The sequence below is a fragment of the Bombus vancouverensis genome, chromosome 5 (assembly GCF_051014615.1).
Source record: "Bombus vancouverensis nearcticus chromosome 5, iyBomVanc1_principal, whole genome shotgun sequence".
Lineage (NCBI taxonomy): Eukaryota > Metazoa > Arthropoda > Insecta > Hymenoptera > Apidae > Bombus > Bombus vancouverensis.
Window position 1 is genome coordinate 2815520 of NC_134915.1, and position 20469 is coordinate 2835988.

Here is a 20469-nt window from a genome sequence, read left to right on the forward strand (position 1 = left end):
TCGGAATGCATTATCACGTTAAGAGGAAGTTTAATGTGCAGCGTTTGATATTAAAGTTTCGCGAGACTAACTTTTATTTGAATAGTTCTCGAACTAAAAAGATTAATAAAGGTCAAAGTATACATCGATTTTCTGTAACAATCCAACGATCAATGTGCTTATCCATTTTCTACTTGCTCAGAATTATCTTAGAAACTTGCCACGTTGTCTGAATAAGTAAAGAAATTAAGCTTAGCCATCCCAGAAACAGAATAAGCACGATTAAACATTTTTGTAGAAGGAAATTGTTACTGTAATAAATGCAATTTGTTCATAGCGAATATACGTAGAATTGTGTTTAATTTTGTAGATAAAAATTAATTAAAAGAGGGGAATTAAAATTAAAGAGGGGAATTGTAACGTTGTACAAAAAGAATTTGGATGCAATAATTGACATAAAAGTTTCGTTACATTTTTTAAATACGTACGTAGGAACATTGTAAAACGAAATGTCTCTAGAAATATTTTAGATACATTTTTTAATATTCGTTATTTGCGCTTTTCCTAAACTATCAAAGAAATTATGTTCACTTTCAGTAGAGATGATTGATACAAAAGGATGATATAACATCTCTCAAATATCATGGGCATCTGAAATCGCGTCAAAGGGAAAGCAATGAATATCATTCATTCCTTTTTCTCTTTTCGTCGTGTCTCGTTTAGCAACTTTCCTCTAAGAGAGATTTCATGCGAAAGCTTTTACTTCATTTATATAACACTTTTTCTATAAACCACTTTTATTTATCTTTCGTTTCTAATTACTTTTTCTATAATTTAAATCACGTCGTATAAAGAAAATAAATTTCGTGCCGCGATCGTTTCTAGCACGATGTTACTCACATGACAATTTGTTATAGCGTTATTAAAGTATAATTTGTCTAATTCCTAACGAATACGAATTATAACGAATCCTTTGAGATGTTACGACGAAATATAATAAATCAAACTCGTGTAGAGTAGCATAAATTTACGATAAAATTATAAAAATAGACGTAATGAAATAAATAAAGTAGGATTCCGGTGGAAATAAGATGGAAGAAAATTGAGAAAGAAATTGGCAAAACTGTTGGACTTTTTCCGGAAAAGATGGAGGACCGAACGCGTAGCTATTTGGCCCTTCCAGGCATGTCAATCAATTCGAGAGAATCGATAAGCAATATCGCGGTCCGGTGATTGACCCATAGCCACCGCGGTCGTCGAAATTGCATGCGCTGTACTTACCAGCGTTTTTATGGCACGACTAGTGCAAAGAAGCGTACGGTATCATGGCCGGTATACTGACCATTGTTAATAACCGCTGACTCTCCCTGTCTACTCGTAATTCATCCCGTGACTCAGACGTCCAAAATTGGCTGATCGTAGATAGGAAATGGTATTCGTACGGGTACACCTGCTCGCAAAAGTATCTGAATGCCATTGAGAACTTTGATGTTCGTGTTGTATGTGTAAAATATTTTCAAACTTTTTCACGGCAATGTGAGAAGATTATTCATTTTCGAAGAATTAATTTCTTGAGAAGATCATTTACTTTTGACTTCAAATTGTGACTGAAACATTCAGTTTAATTTTTTAGTGCGTTAAAGGTAGGATATAAGTCGAAAGGAAGTGCCATGGAATTGAGTAGTTTAATTAATATTATTGTTGATAGGAACAAAATGTCAAATATGTAGATTACTTAATTAATTACTTTAATTAACTATGGAAAATAGGTGTGCTCGTATTGTGTGTGTTGTAATTGGGCATTTATGCAAATTCATATTTTTATCAAGACAAATAAAGAAATAGAATCTGGGCAGAAATTTGTCTTGTTTATCAAATGTGGTGATAGATGGGAGACTTTTTAATGCTGTACTCATTCTATACATTTTTCCATTTTTCAATTTCCTATGCATAAAAATCTGCAGTCTAATTGTAATAAATTTTTGGAAATTTTACTACTACTGAAATAGGTCAGGACGAGTTTAGGTTAAATTGGTAAAATTTGAAACCATTTTGAAAGTGTATCTGTACATGAAAGTTGCAACACAATTATTGCAAACATGCACCTAATGAAAAACGGGTATATGCCATGAATGATGGTCGTAAACGACCAAAACGTGTTACTGTTAAACGTACTCTCACTACGTATTATGACTTATGTAGCGAATAATTGGCTATTCAAATACTTTGACGATATTCGCGAAGTGTACGCTTGCAGTAAACGTTGAGTGGGACGGGAAGTTCCGCTTTTACTGCCAAACTTGAGCATATGTTTTCTCCTTTAGGTATATTATTTTCAATCAATGTATGCTTCATTCCTTTCGATAATTTTCCACGTTATTATTCCATCGCTGTAAAACTGTTTCTTCTTCTGAGAGAACCTTCTGAGAGAACCTTCTGAGAGAACCTTCTGAGAAAACCTTCTTAGAGAACCTTCTGAGAGAACCTTCTTAGAGAACCTTCTGAGAGAACCTTCTGAGAGAACCTTCTGAGAGAACCTTCTGAGAGAACCTTCTTAGAGAACCTTCTGAGAGAACCTTCTTAGAGAACCTTCTGAGAGAACCTTCTTAGAGAACCTTCTGAGAGAACCTTCTGAGAGAACCTTCTGAGAGAACCTTCTGAGAGAAAGAAACGCTCAAAGTTGCTTTTGCAGTCTTCCAAAGAAGGCAAGTTCTTATTGTCCAAGTAGTTTTCTAACGAAGGAAATAAATGAGCGTGTAAGATGGGGAGAATGCCACAGATGGTGTGGAATATCTCACACAAGCCACGCCAATTTTTGTCCTGTGACGATTGACACATGTGGTCATGCGTTGTCTTAATAAACTACGTTTCAACTTGCGCCAGGCCAACGAAAAACGAGTATCTCGAAAAATGTTTGCTTTATACTCTGCAGCTGTTTGTTAACTAATCAACGATACGACGATACAGCAATAGTTGACAGCAATTTTTTAAACTCGGATCCATCTAACTACGAAAAAAGGAACGAACTTGTTGTCCAATTCAATATCTCCCAACTCGTACATACATTTTCAGATCCGTTTCAAATTTGGTATTAGTGGAATTCCTAAATGTTTTCTGTATAATACGAGGGTCAAATATTAGCCGGTTCGTGTGTGACACACCTTCGCAACGTCACTAATCCACATGGAACTGCATGGGAGTTCAAACAGTTTAGCCAAATGTTTTAATGACATTTAAAAACTCCTCGTGCTGCTCTATTTATCGTTCCTTCGGTAAATAACGCAATGAGCGAGGGAACAGTATGTCTTTGGTTGCACAACGCATGATTATTAGGTTTACTTTATTTGAAGGCACAAAACCCACTGGACTTTTGCATAGATCGCGACTACAGTTGGGGATGAAACATTAGCAAGAAACGTCAAAAGACATTTTATCTGCGATGACTCGAGACAAGTGTAACGCCAGCAAGCATCGAAGCAGTTCAGACGCGATCGAACACGGTCGCATAACGAATGATGAAATTCGCTGGAAAGTTAATATTAGTCGTAGGAGAATGGTTTCCATTATTCGGAAGGAGTTAAAGTTCAGCAAAATCATGGCCACCGAAGAAAGCGTTAGGAGGAGAAGGTTTCAACAACGACGAAGACGTAGAGTAATTCGCGCGCGATTGGCTTCTCACCCGAGCCTGCATTTTCTACGAAACTGGAATGAAAAAGTTGGCAATCCAGCGGCAAAAGCGGAAGAACATAGAAAAATAAGCCGATTGTTCTTCTCGAAACATTATACCGAGATATAAATGTGCAAAGTTCGGTTTGCGTTTGACTGACTCTCGTACATAAAAAGTACACTCTCACACACGTAGAAAGTTTCTAGAAGCGTTTGAATACTTTCAGGAGCCACTGTAAATGTCCCAAGTTAGGCTGTATACCTAACTTATTCGCGGAATGAAGCAGGTTTTAAATCCTGGGCAATCGGTGTTCCGGTTACATAAATTTTTCCGTGAAACGGATCGCGATCGATGGCCGCGCCCAGGGTGCAGGAAGTTTCAGGGCGCAGTCAAGCATCGAATCGTTTGACATTTCCGAACCGGCGAGTTAAATGTCCTGACATTTCACAATGCCTGTGAAGAGGCTCGAGCCGTATGTTCGACAGCGTTACCATTCGCTAATTACTGTTCGATCGGTGATCGCTTCGACTAATCACCATATTCGCCAAGAAATGCGACACGGAAAGCGGAAGCTGAGTGTCTGGTCCATAGTTGGCCTCGATAACCACTCGGTTTACGAAAGCTCAAGTCGTCCGGATTCTATCGTGGCGTTGCGGTAGGAGCGACAGCCATTCCATCCCATTAACGTTACGATGCGAATCCGAAGCGGCCCGATTGCGTTTCGTTACTACGACACTACGTGGCCATTATATCGGCGATAACGTCGTGGCTGCGGTTAGCATTTGGTTTAATTCTGCATTCACGCAACGATTCGAGTTCACGTCATTCTGACCGACGAATAGAAATGCTCTCGGTGAATAATTGACTTCGTTCATTGCGCCTGATAGGCGCGCCGTTACGTTGATTAATCAGTTAACAGCGACCATTCGAACGACCAACTGATAAGTTTAATGACTTGCATGCGATCGCGTTAATGCACGCGCGTGTATTTATCAATTGGTCGGAGTTATGGTTCAATAAACACCCCTCGATGCAATTCGCAAGCTCGATGCATGGGTAGTTCGCGTCGTCAGTTAATAAATTTTAAAGAAGTATTTTACTCGGTTGAATATGCGATTTTGTATACCAATACTGGATTGACTATGTCAGTTACGATGCTGAAAATTTTGTCTCTGAGAACGAGTCTTCTACAAAATTCTCGAAATTTAATAAAAGTAGCTTATATTAGGTTGTCCGAAAAGTGTCTTTCTTTCGCAAACGTGTTTTTTTACAACAGTGCACCTTCGTACGAACGTGAAACCAAGTGTGTGAAATGTCGCGGTGTTTATTTCAACAGGACAAAATCGATCGTGCGTAATTCGATAAAATAATATAAAACAGAAAACGTTGTGCGTCTATGATTTCCTTAATAATAAGACGAAAGAAATTTTTCGGACAACATAATACTTGCCTCGAGCTAGATATCCTTCATTAATTTTGTTATAATTTTGCAAAAATCATTCATCATCGAGAGTAATATTTGTTACATTTTTTTTTTACAGCTTCCAAGTTATCGAAGCTTTTTCTATCTAAAACTTTTTTTAAAGATTGGAAATATAAAAATTTGTTTGTGTCAGATCTGACGAGTGTAGTGAATGGGAAATAAATTTCAATTTCCGTTTCAATATCCCAGCTCTATTTTCTCTTTCTTTTTTGCATTCCTGTTGTTACATCCGATTCTGCATTGTCGCAAAGATACAAAAGATTTTTTCAATACGAGAGAATAATCTTTTAATTTGCAATCCCTGCTACGTTGTATTTCATATTTTTGGTCCTGCAAGTCCTTATTGATAGCTTTATTTGTTAGAAATTTAATCTCGGAATTGAGATTAATAAACTGTGCAAGACACAATGTTTGTGTTGAAACAATACTATGTGATATTTATTAAACAATAGGTAACAATAAGTACAGTAAATATAGATAAACGTTGTGAATATTGACAGTTGGCTAATTATTCTCAGACTGACTGACTTAGTGACTCATGACCCTTGAAAAGATTTTGAACCCCCACTCTCTACGCAGTAATGACTGTGACCTGTGTAGATGATTTTGTGGCGGCACGTGCCACGGAACCTTCCAGTAGCTTCGCGATACAAAGCGTTATGCCGTCAAAGGGCGACACCGACGTGCCGAATGTTCCATCCATATCCTTATAGCGAAATATAGCGACAGATATAGCAAAAGAGTCAACAAACACCGAAACCCCCTAATCACTGGGCTACTTGATACTACGGACCAGATTCGCAGACTGAAGAGGCACTACCCGCTAGACCTAAACGCTAGATTCATTTAGTTATCCAAATTAAGCATATTCGCTTACTTATAATACTTATAAATTATATTTATCTATAATAAGTATCAACTTATTATAAATAAACAGCCATGTCACTGCGCCACGCCAGAAAAATTACTGAAAATTCTCAACGCGAGAATTGATTGTAATTTCAACAAATAAATAAAAAAAAAAAAAAAAAAAAAGTTAGTCTGTGAATAACTAGCCAACTGTCTACATTCCAGAACGCACATTTATAACTCTTGAAATAATTGTTTAATAAATATCACATTGTATTATTTCAACACAAACATTGTGTCTTCCACAGATTACTAATCCTAATTCCAAGATTAACTTTTTTTTATTTTTTTATTTTTCACCTCAAATTCCTTTTTTATTTTGTTATTTTACGTGACACACACGCTAGCAGCCGCGGTACATCCAACGAACGTACGCTAGTGGGCAACGAAGGGAAGAATTCGTTCGATCAATCACCTCATCTGTATGCGATTAATATCGTTGTATTCCAACATTATTTCCACCGAATAATTTATAATAAATCGTTCCACGTATGCTCGATGCACAGAACATTATCTTTTATCGTTTAATTAGTTTAATGCTTCAAAAGCATCGTCCGCCTCTCGGCCAACTTTTCTTCGTTTCATTTTATAATTTTATCCTGCTATCTAAGTAACACAAAAAATCATTTTTTAACGCTCTTTAAAAAGCTCATTGTTATTGTCTGATGGTTTGGAATGGCTTTCGTCAGATGCGTTATTTAATTACCACCAGACTGCAGATGTTTATGTATTTTTAGGAAATTTAAGATTCCAAAAATCTACAAACCGCATATTTTTTTTATTTTTTATTTATTTGTTGAAATTACAATCAATTCTCGCGTTGAGAATTTTCAGTAAATTTTCTGGCGTGGCGCAGTGACATGGCTGTTTATTTACAATAAGTTAATACTTATTATAGATAGGTATAATTTATAAGTATTATAAGTAAGTGCATATGCTTAATTTGGATAATTAAATGAATCTAACGTTTAGGTCTAGCGGGTAGTGCCTCTTCAGCCTGCGAATCTGGTCCGTCGTATCGAGTAGTCCAGTGATTAGGGGATTTCGGTGTTTGTTGATTCTTTTGCTATATCTGTCGCTATATTTTGCTATTTCCTCTTTGACGGTGGGTATCTTGAGGTCGCGGTGTATTGTTTCATTGCAAACCGCATATGACGTGCAAAAATACGTATGTTACGCCATGCGGCTTACCATAGGTCATATTCTTAACTGTCGATCGCGGCATTATAATGTCGCGGACGGATCGTCGCGTCTGCCCGGCAAACAAACATTGTAGTGGCAAGCGCATGATTCATTAAGCAGGGCGACTTTCAGAAACGTCGACTCGTGGCCGTTATTTTACCTCGCGTAAAAGAACGTGGCGTGATCCGAACGTAGCGGGGGTCGCCTTCCAGAAAAAACGAAAAAAATCGAAAGGCGTGAAGAACTTTTCGAGAAGTCGAACCGTCAACACATCTCATATATCGCGCATTACCTATCAACGCAGTTACATTTTTTTTGTTCCATTTATATCTTTCTAGTTAATAAGTTGTTGAAATAAACATTAATTTATTTGTATTAATTCTGTGGAATTTCATTGAACTACCCTTATTATCATAATCGAAATAAGGGGATCGATCAGTTCGTGGCGTCGATTATTTAATCGTAACGGGAACTTACAACTCTCGTTGACGTGCTATCTCGCGATCGCGTCTCTCCGCGAACGGTCGAAACAACGTATTTTTAACAGTATTTGAAGTAGAGCACTCAGTATGATATTTAGTGGACGGTAGAAATTTCTACTCAGATTCCATTTCTTTGATTATCTTCGTAAATGTATAAAGTTGCAAAAATGTCTGTAGTTTAGTTGTCAATTTTCAGTTGTCAAATTTAGTTGTCGAATCAAAGGGATAAACGAAAATCTGTTCTTGGTGATTTTAATAAGGAATTAAATAAATCGAAATGTTTCCTCTTTATTACGTACTAAAATCTTCATTGCGCTCGTAATTCGCGATAGTTAAACTTCAACGTTAGACCATAGGAATAAATTGGACAAAAAGTGTCGAATTTGTATGTGACGTAAAATACAGACAGAGATGTGCTTCAGCGACTTATTCGGTTACATCTCGCACTTAATAATTCACGGGTTGCGCCTCGAACTTAATCTGTTTTCACGGAAATGCATATCTTACCTGCAACATTCGAGCCGCAGATTCAAAGTTTAGACGCAATGTTCCGGATAGGTGATTCTGAATTTTCTTCGACGAATTCGGTCTGCGCTAGAAACTTTCGTTAAACGTTCCTCTTCAGACTAAAATTCTCAGCACGAAGCTGCGCAAATCATTGCGGCGAGTACGACGAGTAGAACACAGTCCGCCAAATGCAGAACGAACGTACATTGCTACATCTGTTGCACTGTGATCAACTTGAAACTCACGTAGCATGGAATGTCTCATATAAACTATACAACCATCCATTTCGAACTTCTAAGAATATTTCCGAATATCTAATTACCAGCAGCAGTATCTTACTCCGGTCGTTGTTAGAAACTTCAGAAACTACATTACGAACAATTTTATAAAAGCACGTCACGCTCCGAAAACAAAGCTGCTCCCAGGTCACCATCAACAACACGACAATTCCTACTCAGTCAGGACTCAGTCAGATACCTGGGCATGACCCTGGACAAGAGACTTGTTAGGGAAGTGATACATTTACACTGTACATGAGAGTGTGTGTGTAAGGGTTAGAGGGCGTCAAGGACTCAGTGGAGACAAAAGACTGTTGCCAGATGTTAGAAGAATCTAGGCTAGTCGGTTGGCAACCAGCGTGCGTGCAAGATGTTCTTAGAGAGGAATATAGATGTATAACTGTTGTATGGGAAATATAGTCATTAATTTGTATTCCCAAATCCTCGAATTTCCTTAACAAGACTAACATGGAAAAAACACATCTCAGATAATACGAAGCAATTAAAGGACAAACTAAAAAAATTCTATTGGCTGACGGACCGACGCTCCAAACTAAACATACAGAATAAAATTACCCTCTGCAAGACCGTAATAAAACCTGTCTGGACCTACGGAATCCAACTATGGGGAACAGCAAGTAACTCCAACATTGAAATACTTCAACGCTTCCAATCGAAAACGCTAAGATCCTTAATAGATGCACCTTGGTATGTTACCAACGAAACAATACATCGCGACCTCAAGATACCCACAGTCAAAGAGGAAATAGCAGAATATAGAGACAGATATAGCAAAAGAGTCAACAAACACCGAAACCCTCTAATCACTGGACTACTTGATGAGACGGACTTAAGGGCGGAATTGAGGGGGGGGGTAAGGTTAATTCGTACAAAAAAAGGCATGTTTTTGTGAATTTTTTCTGACGATACAGTTAAAATTTCTTTTTTAAAACCAATAGCACGTTAAAGTATGACATTCGAAGAATATTGTATAAAATTTTCGCGGAGAAATATTAAAAAATACGGCAATGGCAGCAATTATTCGGACGTGTCTCGGAAAAAAGTATAATTGCGGCGCCCCTCAGAACTTGGTGCTGGATCATCAAAAATCAAAAAGTTAAGGTTCATTCGTTAGGTAACAGTTTTCCCCAGGTAACGCTGCGAAGATTTTTTCGAAATTTCAATTTTTCACTTTTTTGGAATACTTTGAAGGGAAAAACGCGATTTTGTGCGAAAATTCTCGGCTAATTTGTTATTTTAACATAAAAATAATTACCAAATTTGAAAAAACTCTACAGCGTTACCTCGCAAATTATATACAGAAGTAGCTTTCAAAATTTCAAAAGGATCGGTGCAGTAGTTTTGAAGTAATTGGGGGCACCGACTTCGAAAACGTGAGTTGTGGGGAAAACGCTTTAAAGTTTTGAACACTAAAAAATCTGGTATAAAACGTTCATAAGCGAATTTTATCGGTTTACCTCTTCACTAGCGTAGCAATTGTTGAAAAGACTAATAAAACATCAATTATCCTATAATATTTTTCACGATCCTTCGTAATTTGATCTTCAGCAGTCACTTTTATTTTTTTAGCTGACGCGCTATTTGTTGAAGTGCCTTCGTATTTACGTTTATGCGGAGGTACAATTTTTCTAGGTCGATATAATCTCGAACCAGTTGATTGTCTATCAGATCTAATAACTTTTTTAGGCATTTTAGTAATAATTTAACACAAAACTTAATGAAAATGCAATATTTACTCCTACGCTAAATTTTTTACTCTACACTGACAAAATATACAGTACAGGTATAAGGAGGTTTGTACTTAAGTCGTTAAGTACTATAAATAGATCTGGGGGTAAGATTATATAGAGAAAAAATATTAAATAGAAATTATTATATAGAGAAAAAAATGTCTGCGAAGTAACAATAGCACGCTCGGGTCGAGTAGGTAATATCATCCGACATGTATAAAAATACTCGTAACTTCGTCAATTTTGCTCCAATCGAGTTGAAATTTTGACACAATATTCTTAAGGTGTTATGCATTTAATTAAAAAAATAAAAAAAAAATGCAAAAAAAAATCTTAAAACCTTACCCCTCCCCCCCTTAAGTAATATTCACTTATTTATAATACTCACTTATAAATTATACTCATCTATAATAAGTATTAACTTATTATAAATAATTAGCCATGTTACTGTTATAGAAAAATTATTGAAAATTCTCAACGCGAGAATTGATCGTAAATTTTAATAAATATTAAAAAAAAAAAAAACCTTCTTGCACATCTTTAACGTGCCATGGGGCGTTTATTGTTCTAAGTAATTCGTATTAGTATTAGTCTTAGTATTGTTCTAAGAATTTCTCTATTTTGCTTATATGGCTCATTGCTGCTGTTCCCCATAATGGTATTCCGTACGTCCAGATCGGTTTTACGATCATTTTGTATATATTTAATTTATTTTCTTTTCCTGAGATATAGCATAAAATAAAAAAGTTTCCTGCCTTATGAGTTTTTTCCATGGGGTTCTAAAATACCTTAACTGTACAATAGGCCCACTGTTTATGATAGGTCAGCACTCAGGTAGCGTAGATCCTTGGCGGTCGACCTGCCCGAGGGTCGCATTTAAATCGTCCCGGTAATTACCAGGCGGTCACTCCAAATCTCAAAAAATGGTACTTATAAACTGTAACTCTGTGATTGTCTTTGGCAATATATTGTTTCGTTAATTATTTACACACACTAGTCGCATATCTGGAAATAGCTGAATATCTGAGAAATTATATTTTTATTCTACTCTACTCTCGATGTGTACGTTTTCAAATCTCTGTTAACGTTGATTTATAACTGTAAATAAATCGCAAATTAAATAAGAATTTCGAATAGAAACCGAGACAAGATAAATCTTTCTCACTTCGTTCTTGAAAAGTAACGTTCTGTTTAGGAATAAAATTAGAGTCTGTTTCTTGGAAAGTTTAGTGTCCAGGAAACTAATCGAGTTGGTCGAATCGAGTTTAGCTGAAAAATGGATATGACGTAAAAGTACAAATAACGAGATTTATTATACGAGCGATATTATTTCTAACGCGAGACAATATATTTCTATAAACGTCACGCCTCCTATTCTTCATTGCACGCCATCCTTCGCGGCTGGTTTTCTAAAATATTAGTTTTTCTTCCATATAGTTTCGTAAAAGAAAATCGACCGATGAACGATTGGAAGATTCTAGCTAGCTTGGTACGCACATCATTTTTCTTTTTTTCCAAAACATTTGCACAGAAAAATATGTACCAAAAGCAACGATATTCGTCAAGAATACAATATCGATAAGTCATGATATATTTTAGTCATCTAAAAATTATTTGGCTGTCTAAATGTATTTTAGGTTTACGTGAACCTGCGTTTATTTATATTTCTATACTCCGAAGTGGACATATTAAAATCCAATAATCGGATTAATATAAAATAGATTTTATGAAATGTCGCGTGTCTATCTGAGAACGATGTTGTCGGTCGTCATAAGCTCTGATTAGTTGGCGATAACGCGAAACAGACAACGCCGTTATCGCGACAGGGCCCATCAGTCGTGTAGCAATATCGTACCACACCCATGAGCAAAATGCACCGTTAGTTAACGGCCGTTACTCCTGATAATCACGTAGCATTTAATAGCGATTGCACGCAGCGACACTATAATCTTTGGATACGAGAATATTGGTAATTTCGACGTCAATTTAATTACAATGATTCCTCGCTTTAATGCGTCCCTTCCTTATAGCATCGTATTTCACGAAAGCACTAAAGCAATATTCGCACTGATAAAATTATATCATACAGAAACATTGCATTTCGAAAAACAAAATTTAACAATGACACAATAAACCTTTGTTATCCTTATCCTTTTCATAGGTAACATTTTCTTCTATTCTATGAAATTATTTACTCGGGCCCGTAATAAACCTAAGGAACCATTGTGAAATTTAGCATTCCTTACGGTCGAGGCCCTTAATTACTACAAACAATATATTTTAGTTCAAGACGTACCTTAGGATTATACTTCATTCCGGCAAAACATATACAATACACATTTACATTTCCCATGTACAATGTTCGAGGGCCATTTTCACCTACGAGTGTCCTAGGGGTCACTGGTGGGGCACGGCCAGCACCCATCGCTAGTTCCTTATAAATCTCACCGTCACAGAAGATACTTCATTTGCTGCTAACTTTTAGATCTGAACACATGTCACTTGCTACTAAGTCTTCGAGTAGAAGACCTTGATTTGCTAAGAAATCTTCGCTTGGAAATAGAGGATCGGTTGATTCTTGGTGTCGGTTATCGTATCGAAACGAGAAGTTACGCGTCTCTTCGCGAAACGATCGAACATTGTGATCCTTCGAGCCGGATACACGTGCACTAAACCTTCAAGACAAGTGTGTATACCAATGACAGTGACAAGCACATAGTGCCACGTGACTCCATCATAATCATCAGCGCAGCAAGTCCCAATAACTTGAATCTCGCAGCGACTGTGTAAGCTCGTTAATTGCATCGCGAGGCCTAATTCCCGTCACAATAAATAGCAACTGTGCATCGCAAGTGATCTCACAATGAAGCTCTTCAAGGCCCTCAAACGAAAAAAGCTCATTAAAGATTTAAAACTGAAACGAGAAGCGTTCAAGAGACAGTTAGAATCGTTTCAAGCGATACTTGATATCAACGATGAAAAAGTCTCCATAAACGCCATTCAAAATCTTTTATGCGAACTAGAAGAAGAATATATCGCATTTAAAAGTACCCAAAGCAAATTGGACGATATGGACGATGGTCAGATAATGCAGGAACGCATTGATCTAAAAAATGCATTTAATATATGTAAAGGACGTGCTCAAGATATAATAGAAAAGACAAAAATACGAACAAGCGAGTCTCTGTGCTCGAAGAAAGAGGAAATCTCAGCAGAAGAGATACTGCATCAGCAATCGATCTTCCCTGATATGGTGGACGGAGTTCGTTGCTGTTCACCAATTATTCACAACGTGGAGAGAAGCGTGCTGAGTGCTGACCAGAACACCGAAGACGACTTCGAGTCGGAAACCAGGACAAAGAGTTTGCAATCGATGATGGTCGACATATCCAACATTTCCAAGATGAATTTCCATCAAAATATGTCGATGTTCAATGCTGCGTCCTCCAGCATGTTACCTGCACCACCTAAAATCGACAATACCATAGCGAAGAATGATTCTCTGGAAAAGAACGTACTAACGACGACATTACAATTCTTAGAAAGAGCATTTTCACCCTATTGCTGTTATTCTCGCATTTACAATCTGTAGCATGCACATAATTAAGTTGGAGAAATTTTTCTTACTAATATTACTTACTAACTTTCGTGTGATTATATTTTTTTACTTAAAACATATAATATGACAATTCAAGATTCTTTAATTAACAACTGGAAATAGAAATGGGGATATTCTTGTATGTTACAACGTAGAATATTCGTTGTAAATATGAAATTGTAACTAATAAACTTGTTTGTTCCTATTAATTTATTGTCTACGTAATTTAAAATAAGAAATTCATCATGGCAAAATTGTAACTGACAAACTTGTCTGTTCCTATTAATTTAATATCTACGTAATTTATGTACAAGTAAGATATTCCTTTATATAATTTAAAATAAGATATTCATCATGACAAAATTATAACTATCAAATTCGTTTGTTACTATTAATTTATTATCTACGCAATTTATATACAAATAAGATATTCCTTTATATAATTTAAAATAAGGTATTCATCATAACAAACTTCTAACTATCAAGTTTATCTAACTCTGCTTTATGAAATACGTAATTTATATGCAAATAAATTATTGCTTTGCAAGAAGAAAAATAATATATGCATTCTAAGGAAATTATAACTATCAAATTTATCTAACCCGCCTTTGTTATGTACATAATTTATATACGAATAAAATATTGCTTTACAAGAAAAATAAAATATTCTTTCTAAGGAAATTATAATTGTCAAGTTTATCTAACCCTGCTTTATTAGGTACACAATTTATATACGAATAAAATATTGCTTTACAAGAAAAATAAAATATTCTTTCTAAGGAAATTATAATTGTCAAATTTATCTAACCCTGCTTTATTGTGTACATAATTTATATACGAATAAAATATTGCTTTAAAAGAAAAATAAAATATTCTTCCTAAGGAAATTATAACTATCAAATTTATCTAACCCGCCTTTGTTATGTACATAATTTATATACGAATAAAATATTGCTCTACAAGAAAAATAAAATATTCTTTCTAAGGAAATTATAACTATCAAATTTATCTAACCCTGCTTTATTGTGTACATAATTTATGTACGAATAAAATATTGCTTTACAAGAAAAATAAAATATTCTTCCTAAGGAAATTATAACTATCAAATTTATCTAATCCTGCTTTATTATCCACATAATTTATATACGAATAAAATATTGCTTTACAAGAAAAATAAAATATTCTTTCTAAGGAAATTATAATTATCAAGTTTATCTAACCCTGATTTATTATGTACATAATTTATATACGAATAAAATATTGCTTCACAAAAAGAAAAATAAAATATTCTTTCTAAGGAAATTATAATTGTCAAATTTATCTAATCCTGCTTGATTATCCACATAATTTACACTTTCACAGAAGGATGTGCTTAAATTAGAAGTCGTAGGGAAACGTATTAGGGAAGGAGAAGAAATCCAGCGTCTCGGTTTATCCGTTTCCTGCTGAATGCTTCAATTATTTCGCGACGTCAAATAAGGAGCGTAGCTTGCTGGAAAATCAAATTACAAGATCGTTTCACGAATGCGTCATACGTTCGAAGTTGAACATGGTCGTGGTGATAGTGTTCTCTTTATTCTCGATATTAGACAAGATCCAATTTACCGTGAGTTCGGAAGGTGTGTCAACTATCAATATAGAACAATATTGACCCAATTGTACCGTGGAAGGCAGTCTGTGTGCTAACGTACTATAAACCCGATAGATCCTGTTGTTCGTGGCCGGAAACGTAACTCGGAAACTCGGGATTAATAACGGCGGAACGTGTCGCAGCGAGATAACTATCTAAGACATTCTACTTTCCGTAACCAAAGCACACAGTGATCTGGATCGAAGATTCGGAAACATTTTGCCAAAGATCAACTTTATCGAATTGCCATTCTGAAATTGAATTTGTATTGTTATTATTTTCCTAATGTTTAATTAACACTGTAATCACTAGGCTGGTTAGAACGAACAGTTTGTAATTTTTTGTAGAAATTTTGTAAATTGGCGGCGGTACATTTTGAGAGCTTCGAATTACATGAATTATTATACATTTATTAATTATTTTGAATATCATTCAGTTTGAAATGTAGAGCTTATCTTATACTTATTGCTTTCTTATTATATTCTATATATTTTGATAACATATTTATAGAATTTATTTATTCAGAAATATTAAAAATTAGGATTTCTGTCCTATATAATAAGTTAGAAAAAACAGTTAGAAAAACGGCAGAAAAAAGTTTATTTAAATAATTGTTATAGTATCTTAGTATCTTTATTTTTTTTTAAAGAACACTTTTTTTTAAACCCGCCAAATTTTTTAATTTCACATTTCTCTCTGCCGTTGTTTAGTTCACCCAGAAGAAAAATATATAATAATTTAATCCTTTTTTGGTTTTTCGTTTCCGCGAAGAATTACGAGGTGGATCTTTCCCGCCGATTGAAGACAACAGCGACCAGACGCCCATGAAATTGGCTTAGAAATCTGTTATAATTTTTTTTTTTTACTTTAAAAAAAATCTTTTTGTATTGCTCTTTTTGCTCGACAGCACAAATACCGCTACTCGACATAAACAACTAACGGACGACAGTAGCGCAGTGGTTAGCGCATTAGGTTACGAACGTTCGAAACGCGGGATCGAATCCCGGCGACCGAAGTCCGATTTTTATTCCACGATTCTAAATAGGAAGAAAATATAGCAGTACCCCCAGCAGAGCGACATCTACAGCCACCAACCACCAATCATCACGGACTCGACTCATCCTCTACATAACCATACCTCAAAATTCAATAACTTCATTTCTTTCTTCCCCTTCTAAAAAAAATCACCAAAAAACGCTGTTTTAGAACATTCCAATTCAGGACAACCCCCTTAACATTTACAGATACATGCAAATTGATATTGCGAACTATCGTATACCAATGTATTAGTTGCAGTCCACGGATAATATGAATTTTTGAGAAATCTTTCGTATCTGTATAAAATCATCGAGTAACAGTAAACTTTCAACAGTAAAATCTGTGGATCAATCAAAGAACCCTGAAGTACTTTCAGGAGCACACACGCGAACATGATCTTCCTTTTAGAGCTTCCTTTAAAACGTAATGTACGACCAAAGAGTGTCCGGGGCAGATTTAGACAGAACTCGACCGAACGCTCTATAATGAACTACATTTTCTGCCATTACAAAAGTCAAGAATAGCAACGCACCCAAACCGGCTGGCAGCGGAAACGGTCGACACATCAAGTATAAAAAGAAGATTAAAAAGGAAACACCCAACAGATCTCACAAAAGACATAACCTAACAAACTCGTATTATCTGAGATAATTAAAGAAATAAATCAATCAAATTCGAAGATGGTATCCCACTGGGGGTAGCCATCCACATGTTATAATACTATATCACTAAGCTATAATATTTTACCAAATGTCCTACTGGACAAATTGTAAAATTCAAATAAATAAATAAAAAAAAAAAAGTCTTACTTAAACGCGTGGCCTTTGATATTTCATCGATGGCAAAATTCAGTTTTAAGGGAATAAATTATCATTACAGGTCACGCTCTCCATTTCCATTCTCATCAGCCTTCACGTGTTTTTCCTGCTGGTCGTCGAGATCATTCCACCTACGTCGCTGGTCGTGCCGCTGCTTGGAAAGTACCTGATATTCGCCATGATACTCGTCTCGATAAGGTAAGTGCTCGAAACATATTCCGAATAATTCAAATAGTCGTCTGTTAGCACAGACTTCTCCGGTATATCGCACTGTACAAAGGTTCCAATATGATCTTCGAGCGGCGCAAGTTTCGCATTTGCCCGGAAACACGTTCACAGAGTTCGCCGCGTATTTGCGGTTGCATCCAAGCAGAAACGTCAAGTGGTTTGCAGACAAGCTGCAAACTTTACCTTCGTACAAAAAATATTTATTCGTTCCCAGAGATAAATACGCTGGGAATCGAAGTTTTTCTCGCTTCCGCGAACCTGTAAATCAAATCTAGTTTATTGTAGCGATTCAATTTTTCCAATTGAATTTCACGCACGCGTAAATCTCGCTGCGTTCGATCGCCGCGTTTCGCTTTGCCTTTTCTCATATTATTCGCGAAAGTTAGGTTGCGGCTGACAGACATAACGTAATTTCGTTTCATTTGTTAACGGCCTATAGCCCAATTATACGCGTACCTGCCTGAATATTAACACTAGAACTACCGATAGTTAACGCGAAGCTATTTCTACAAAAGCCAGTGAAAATGACTGGTCTTTAAAAAATACGTAATAATAGAATATTTTTATATTTATTAATTTATTACTTTCTTACAGAAGAAATTCCACGTTATGTAATAGATTTTTGGTGTTATTAATCAATCTGGGATTCCTAAACGAGGGTTGACACATTTATAAAATTGTAGAACCAGTCGTTTTGACTGCTGTGGTATTTCTAGTGTTAGCATCTAGAATTTTCCTGATAACTGATATCATCATATGGAATGACACGCAGTACAAATTTTCAAAACGTGTGGCAAGTTGTACAAAACGAGGAAACTGGTTAACTGGGGTTTGACGAACAAATTGCAGCATCCTTTTACACTTTGACAAGTACCAATCGTTTTGACTGGTATTGGTGTTTATTCGACCAATCGCGGGGAGACGTTGTCGCTAGGAGAGACGTCAACGGGAGTCAAATTCCCGTTACGATTATAACAATCGACACCACGACTTGATCGATCCCCTGATTTCCGGTGAGATAATAGGGGTGATTGAGTTTGTATAACACTGTGATTCACAGAATTATAAATTATATATTTCCAACACTTAGATTACACTGATGAGCATAGATAGATAGATAATCACTTATCGCACGAAGATAAGATATATATAGGTACGTTAGAGCTGGGCTCTTATAATTGGATTTAATGTATTAGTGGACGTAGCACTATAAGATATTTAGGAGAGGAAATGTAGGCTCGACAATACCGAGACCGACTTTCGCGTTATGCTTAGACTGCCCCGATTGGCATTAGCGGTATACTTAGTAGTTGACTTTTCCAACGATGTAGAAGAAGTGAAGTTGAGTGACGATGCTGTGTCAGAGGAAAGCTAAGGATGGGTGTGTCTAGCGCACGGGACCATCGGATTTGTTGGTGACGATTTTAGTTAGGAGAGTGAGGGAATTGGCTTCGTTGTTAATTGGTTAAACGAAGGGCCTTAACCGCCCTCCAGAGAAAGTGGTTGGTGGGAGGAAAGTTGCAGCATACGTGAGAAAAACTAACTTTCCCTTGTCACGCCGTGGTAGACAAGAGTCTTTAGAAATTCTTCGGAAACAGACGTTTGTTTGGTTTGAAGGACCTCTACTAGGAAATTCCTGAGATTTATGGAACATACTTAAGGCTATTGAGGGTACGCTGTACGGAAGAGCGGACATCTGGTGTCCGTCTGGCCCGCGGTGTGTGATCTGGGCCAGGCAGAGGGTCACCCGGTGTAACAATTGGTATCATTAGCCTTGATACAAAATTATTTTCAGTTTCAATACATAAGAAACAAAATAAAAATAAAATTCATTATATTATTCTTTTAGTTATCGTTGCGAAGGTCATTACATCTGAAAAAAAATATAACATAAAGTAGGAATTTTAAAATAAAATTGTAAAACCAGTCAATTTGACTGGTGTGGTAGTTTTAGTGTTAAGCGTTCATTGATGAAACCTCTGACTTCTGAATTTGAATTGCGTTGTCCAAGATATTGTTTCACATGCTCTGCCTCTATTCTTGTATCGTACGATTTGTCGTTATCGGTGGATCTGAAGTTCTGTTAGCAGATTTTTCCGTAGAATCGAGAGCTGATTTTGAAAGCGAAACGCACCTGGAACAGGGAAATTAGTGCGATTACAATTACTGTGATTTTCCTAAGACACTTGAGAACACTTCAACTTACCTAAGATGCGATATACTTGATCTTCTTGTGTTTAGTGGTACTCGGGTGGTTTTGATCCATTTTGGTCAGCCTGAAGACTCGCAGATACCTGTGGCGGCATATTGTGTTCAGTCCGTGAGACCGAGCAACACTATGCAAAATTTCATTGTATTGTCGAGTGTCGAAGAAAAAGATCGTTTGAGAACAGGTTTCTTAAAATTCTTTCTACAGTTTCCTCGTTGTACTGTATTTTTATTGCATCCAATGGTTCAGCTTTGATCGATTATATATGAAACTAAGAAATGTTGAATGAACTTGAAAACTACACTTAAAATACATTATTCAAAGTGAGACTAGGTGTAGTGTTAATGTGTCATTTATGTTACTTCTGAATTTTTTAATCCTTTCCAATCGACGATTACTCGAATACAAATAAATATCCATTAACTTTGAAATATTTGGTATTTGTTTTACAAGCAAATGATATGATAAAGTGAGAATGTTATAAATAAGTCGCAGAAAGTTTTGTTTTTTATGCTATACATATCTTTCCATCTTCAGGTGTATTAGCTTAGCCAATCGTAACATGGTTTCCATTGAACAAAATCGTTTCTGTGCAACTAAGATAAAGAAGCAGACTACTATATACTTTAATACGTTAATGAATGTCGAAACGAAAAGGAGCATTCGAAAGGAAAACTGAAAACTGTATGTTTTACTGCGGGACATAATTA

At 36.0% G+C, this 20469-nt stretch overlaps 1 protein-coding gene across 2 annotated transcripts in view; it reads left to right on the forward strand.

Annotated features, from left to right (window-relative positions):
• nAChRalpha4 (nicotinic acetylcholine receptor alpha4) overlaps positions 1–20469 on the forward strand; it is a 384984-nt gene that overhangs the window by 280151 nt on the left and 84364 nt on the right. For both annotated transcript variants that reach the window (XM_033347108.2, XM_076618476.1), the window contains one exon: positions 17384–17520. In XM_033347108.2, the coding sequence (XP_033202999.1) occupies positions 17384–17520 (137 nt within the window). The remainder of the gene's footprint in view (positions 1–17383; positions 17521–20469) is intronic.